This window comes from Etheostoma cragini, chromosome 14 (assembly GCF_013103735.1).
Source record: "Etheostoma cragini isolate CJK2018 chromosome 14, CSU_Ecrag_1.0, whole genome shotgun sequence".
In the NCBI taxonomy this organism is placed as follows: domain Eukaryota; kingdom Metazoa; phylum Chordata; class Actinopteri; order Perciformes; family Percidae; genus Etheostoma; species Etheostoma cragini.
In genome coordinates this window covers 12,065,818-12,070,895 of record NC_048420.1, presented here as the reverse complement: position 1 = coordinate 12,070,895, position 5,078 = coordinate 12,065,818, and the positions used below count along the sequence as shown (strand labels likewise).

Sequence of the window (5,078 nt, the reverse complement as noted above, 5' to 3'; positions counted from 1 at the left end):
AAGGTCAATTTTAAATAGCACGATTTCACCACACTTTCTGTAATGCAATTTCAACAATTTGCATGTATGCGTAGCTACGTTTAAAAAAAAAAAAAAAAAAAGCCTCCACTTTTTGTTGACTTCTTATTAAGAATGTGGTAATATTAAATTGGTAGCCTACTGACCCTGAGCCCCCCAATGGATAGCAGCCTTGCCTACACTGTCTCAACAAATGTAGACTAGTGAATAAAGCAAAAACAAACAATTAGATGCAACGTCTATCCTCTCCATGATGGGACATAAAGATGTGACTGCCTCCAATCTTGCGGCCAGGAGGGGAAGGCAGACAGGAACAATGACTTCAATAATTCATAGTTATTGAACGATCACGGGTCTCCACACATTCACACAGAACTGTTTGGAGAGTAAGATTTGACCTTCTAATGTTACATTATGTTGGGAGCCATTTTGATATTGCTAAACAGCGGTCCTACACAGCTTGATGTTATAGTTACATTGGATTTCATTGTACAGGAAAGGATATGGGACTATATCGCAGAGCACAGCGGAACTGAGCCACATGAGGCCACTTACCTTTAATTCTCTCAGTGATTACAGACTGTTTCTGATACTAAACCCAGGGTGTGTGTGTTTAACAGGGAATGAACAGTGTATAGCAGACAGTCCTGCAGCTCACCCTCGTCTCCACTCAGCAGGAGGAGGATTTATACAGCTGCCCCATCCACCCTAATAAATAATCTGGAGCGACACACCCAGCAGAAATACCTCTCTCCTCTCTGACTAAATGACAGCCTGGTTCCTTTATTAAATTTTAATTGGACTACGTATATAGGCTGCAAAGGCAATTAGATCTGATACAAAAAAAACAGAAAGCAAACTGGTTATTTTACTCAGTGTGACAACAATTAGGTGTAGCAGTAGATTTTGATGGTAAACAGACTTAGGTCAAAATGATTCTTTGTTTCAACCCTTCAAGGTTGCATTAGTTTGGACATCCAAACAGTTTACATTGTGCTTAAATTATTTATAACACTAGTTTTTCAAATAACAGAACATAGGAAAACAAACAAAACTTTTCATTTTCCTTCCTATATTCAGTTCCCATTATTGAGTTATTATGGTGACCTTAGCATCTCTATAAGACTACATTAGAGGGCTCCCAGATGATGTCATCTTTTTATCGGAGACTGCAAAGAGGCAGAAGAGTGGTTTTAAGCCGACACATATGGTCAGTATATATGATAAGTACTACACAATGCATTCAATAAAGTGCAGACTCACGATGCAGCACAATGTATCTCTGCATCCAACAAAATGCAGTCAGTCTTGCTGCATATCACAAGGTAAACCTTGCATTCTCCTTATGCATATTCTTTGTCGTGTTTTTGTAACTCACTTGGATTTGAACACACCGCTTTTACGACCTCTGCACATCTACTGTGAAGACGATACCACATTACCAAAAAAAAGAGAATCCTTGTCACTTCATCTTTCCTGATTGGCAAAACATTATTATTCATGATTTTAAGTGCCGTGCTCAAGTCATAAATGTTGAATTATCTAGTTTTCTGCTAATATGTTTGGCCTCTAACACAATCTGCACCTAGAGTTCGGCATGGCCCTCAATCCGACCTGCCCCTTGTCCAAGAAGACAGAGTGCTTCAATAAAGACTCTCCGCTGACCAAATTCTCTCAACGTGGCGCAACCTCCCTCTGAGCAGCTTGTGACTGAATCTCATCTCGGAGATTCATTGTTCTACTCAGAGAAATCAACGTGGAACAGGCTGTTTCAATGAAGTTGATTTATCATAGGTTATTGGTCAAGGCACCAGAAAGGGAATTGGACAGAGCTGCCAAAAAAATAAAAATGAGAATGACTAAGCTCTCAATCAGCAACTAGAACAGTCACATTTTGATGTAATTTTAATGTCTCACATTAACTGCACATTCCCAGCAGCATTTGAGGTACTCAAAAAGCTTTAAACTAAATGGAAATCCAGTTTGCTTGTTCCCTGTAGGTCTGCACTGTACTGTAATTGTCTCTCTATTAGGGCCATTAGGGTAGGGGAATGTTTCAAGTTCATTTCCACAGGGGGCCCGGCTCAAAATGTGCCACTCACGAAGAAGCATCAAACTTCCTCAAATGTCACCTAAAGGGGAAAGTGTTGTGGAAGCAGCTACCGTGAGCTGTTGATGGAAGCTCAGCACAGAGAGGGAGGACCACCCTGCTTTGTGTAGGTTACAGTGAAATGATTTTTGAAGTACAGTATTCTCAGACCTCACAAAGGTCACGGCATTACCGGTGCCGTACACTTTTTAATGACCACATTTCTGCACGTGGAGTTTGACTGCACCTTCCTCAAAAGAAGTCGTCAATCGGAAAAATAGTCTCGTACAGAATTAGTCAAAGCCGTAATCATTCAATGATTATATATATGTTTTGCATCCTAGAGCTGGGTTTACATTGGAGAAGAGAGCCATATTTATTCTTAGATTAAGGTAGCACATTCACATACATACTTTCGCCATCTCTGTGGGTTTTTAAGAACAAATGAGCATATTCCAACCTCAAATCATTTCTAATGTGTAGGCACACTCACAAGCATTTAAACATTCTGGCTCGTGTGGAAGACAAATTATAACTGTTCCCCAATGTTTAATTTGGACTTTTTTTTTTCACCTCTCTGCGTTTAACACACTCTACAATCAAAGTATTTAATACCCGCGAGATGTCAGGGATATAAAAATATGGTGGAAAATACAATCTCTTAACACACTGTATTTGCTCACATGCTATCTTATCGGACCCTGTAAAAGAACATTATCTCTTACACCAGCAGGCTCATTTTAGATCACGTAGGATTCATTACCCATGCAAATAATGCTTTTTGACAAACATGCACCAAGGCACACGTACACACACGTACTTGAGCAGCTGGGCCAGATGACCCTGTGCTGTACGATCCAACAGAGAAGATACATTGCGAGTTGTCACCCTGGCGCGTATGAAACGATTGGGAGAGAAGTCATGCGCAGGGGACTTACAGTTTTACAGTTTAAACTTGCAAAGAAAGGCTTCAAAAGGTCTTCAAAGTGCAGGTCTTACTGAGGCCTGCTGCAGAACACACTTCACTACTGCGCAAGATCGACCATGGCTACTATTGTACTTCATTCAGTCTCTTCCTACGCTTACAAGCAAGTAGCATACAAGTGTGTGTGTGTGTGTGTGTGTGTGTATATATATATATATATATATCTATATATCTATCTCTCAGCATTATCCAAACACTCAATCGGATTCTGAGCAGTCACTGGTCTTGGAGGACTTCTGCTTTTGTTTCCTTTTTCTCTTCTTCTTGTCTTTCTTCTTTTTGTCCTTCCTCTTTTTCCTTTTCTTGCTTCGATGGTGGTCAGATGAGGAGGAGGAAGAAGAGGAAGAAGAGGAGGATGAGCTATCTGAATTGGAGGAAGTGCTGTCCTGAAGCATCTGCTGCAGCTGCTGGATCCTAGAAACAGGAAGGGCAAGGAGGAGAGGAGAAGAGGAGGTGGGATTACAGTCAAGTACAGGAAAGAAAACAACTGATGCACACTTGGACGTCCACTGGATGCATCTCATGTCTTTTATTTGATAGACCTTCTAATCCTCGGTCCTCGGCTCAATCGGAAGTTGTTCTGTCCCTCCTCGGTAAAGGTAGTCTTAAAAGCTCTTATTTCTGTCCTGAGGAGCGAGACGCGAGCATCAAGGAGCTAAAGGTGAGGATATACAAGAGCTCTCCCGGAAGCTAACTCCTCCAGCTGCACGGCTTATCACTCTAAAACACATTAGCTCGTGCCTTCTCTCCTTCCACTATTTCTTTGCGTCTCCCCCGTGCCTCATCCGTGGGGGGGACTACAATGCGCAGAAGAGAGCCAAGTGGAGGACTCAAGGAGGCAATTTAAGGGCTATGAGAGGCACCGCCAGTCTTTGTCCTAGTGTGCCTCCAGTGCCATCAAAACTGCAGTTTTGTAGAGGATTTTCACAATAAACCGGGACACACCTGGATAATTGGGACATCCTGTTGCTTAAAAACAGGGATCCAGCTCAGATGACTAAAATAGATCAGATAACCTTCACCTAAACCTTAACAGAGAGTAAGTAATTGAACGTGTACATTGTGCATGGTTTTGATCAGCCAGGAGAGAAATCGATAGCAAAGGGAGTTACTTCAAGATCTGGTGGATATCTACCTGTCCACAGCCAAATACTTTGGTTCACTCAAATGCACTTTTAAAAGAAAAGGTATAATTCCTGCAAACTGTCAGCACAGAGTTGATTAGAGACACGTTTCAGAACCCGACCTTTGTCAGGCATGACATTTTGTGACTATGATGTCTTTGCAACAAGACGCTACTACGGCAACAGCCTACAATGACCAGTTAAATACAAAAGGGGGGTCCACTCTCAACTACCTAAGATTATTACCACAAACAAAATGTGTGAAATAATAATTAAAAATAGTAAAAAAAGAAAAGAAAAAGAAATAATGGAAAGAGAAGTCTAAAAGATTAGATGGGTAATTCAAAATAAGCCATTTTGGGAACATCCGGAAATTACTGGACCAAGTCTGATATTCAACTGGGCACAGTAAGAGCAGAAGAATAAACTTTCATGCACTCACTTTTTCTTCTTCTTCTTTTTTTTATTACTTTTTTAAGATGATTTCTTGGGCATTTTCAGCCTTTATTTTGATAGGAAAGCTGAAGACATGAAAGGGGAGAAAGAGAGCGAGAGAGAGGAATGACATGCAGCAAAGGGCCACAGGCCGGAGTGAAACCCGGGCTCTCTGTGTTGAGGAGTAAACCTCTACATCTGGGCCCCCGCTCTACCAGTTGAGCCCTCCGAGCACCCAAATGAAAGCACTTCTAATAACTATCTCATATCTACAATTCCATCGTACAATACTGTATATTGGATAGCAAAGCAAGCAGAAGTTGGACTGTTTCACTTCCTTTTGAAGATGCCAAAATGAATGTCTCATAGACACGCAACTGACTTCAACGCACTACAGGCCTTTGAATAATCTTTTTGTAAGGCATGC

The 5,078-nt window shown here is 41.2% G+C and overlaps 1 protein-coding gene across 1 annotated transcript in view; it reads right to left on the bottom strand.

Annotated features, from left to right (window-relative positions):
* Positions 1 to 2,464: 2,464 nt before the first annotated feature.
* Positions 2,465 to 5,078, bottom strand: part of rp9 (RP9 pre-mRNA splicing factor) — a 5,603-nt gene continuing 2,989 nt past the window's right edge. The window contains exons 6-7 of the mRNA XM_034892644.1: positions 3,261 to 3,506; positions 2,465 to 3,212 (exon numbers count right to left, since the gene is read on the bottom strand). Of these exons, the coding sequence (XP_034748535.1) occupies positions 3,290 to 3,506 (217 nt within the window). The 3' untranslated portion in view covers positions 2,465 to 3,212; positions 3,261 to 3,289. The remainder of the gene's footprint in view (positions 3,213 to 3,260; positions 3,507 to 5,078) is intronic.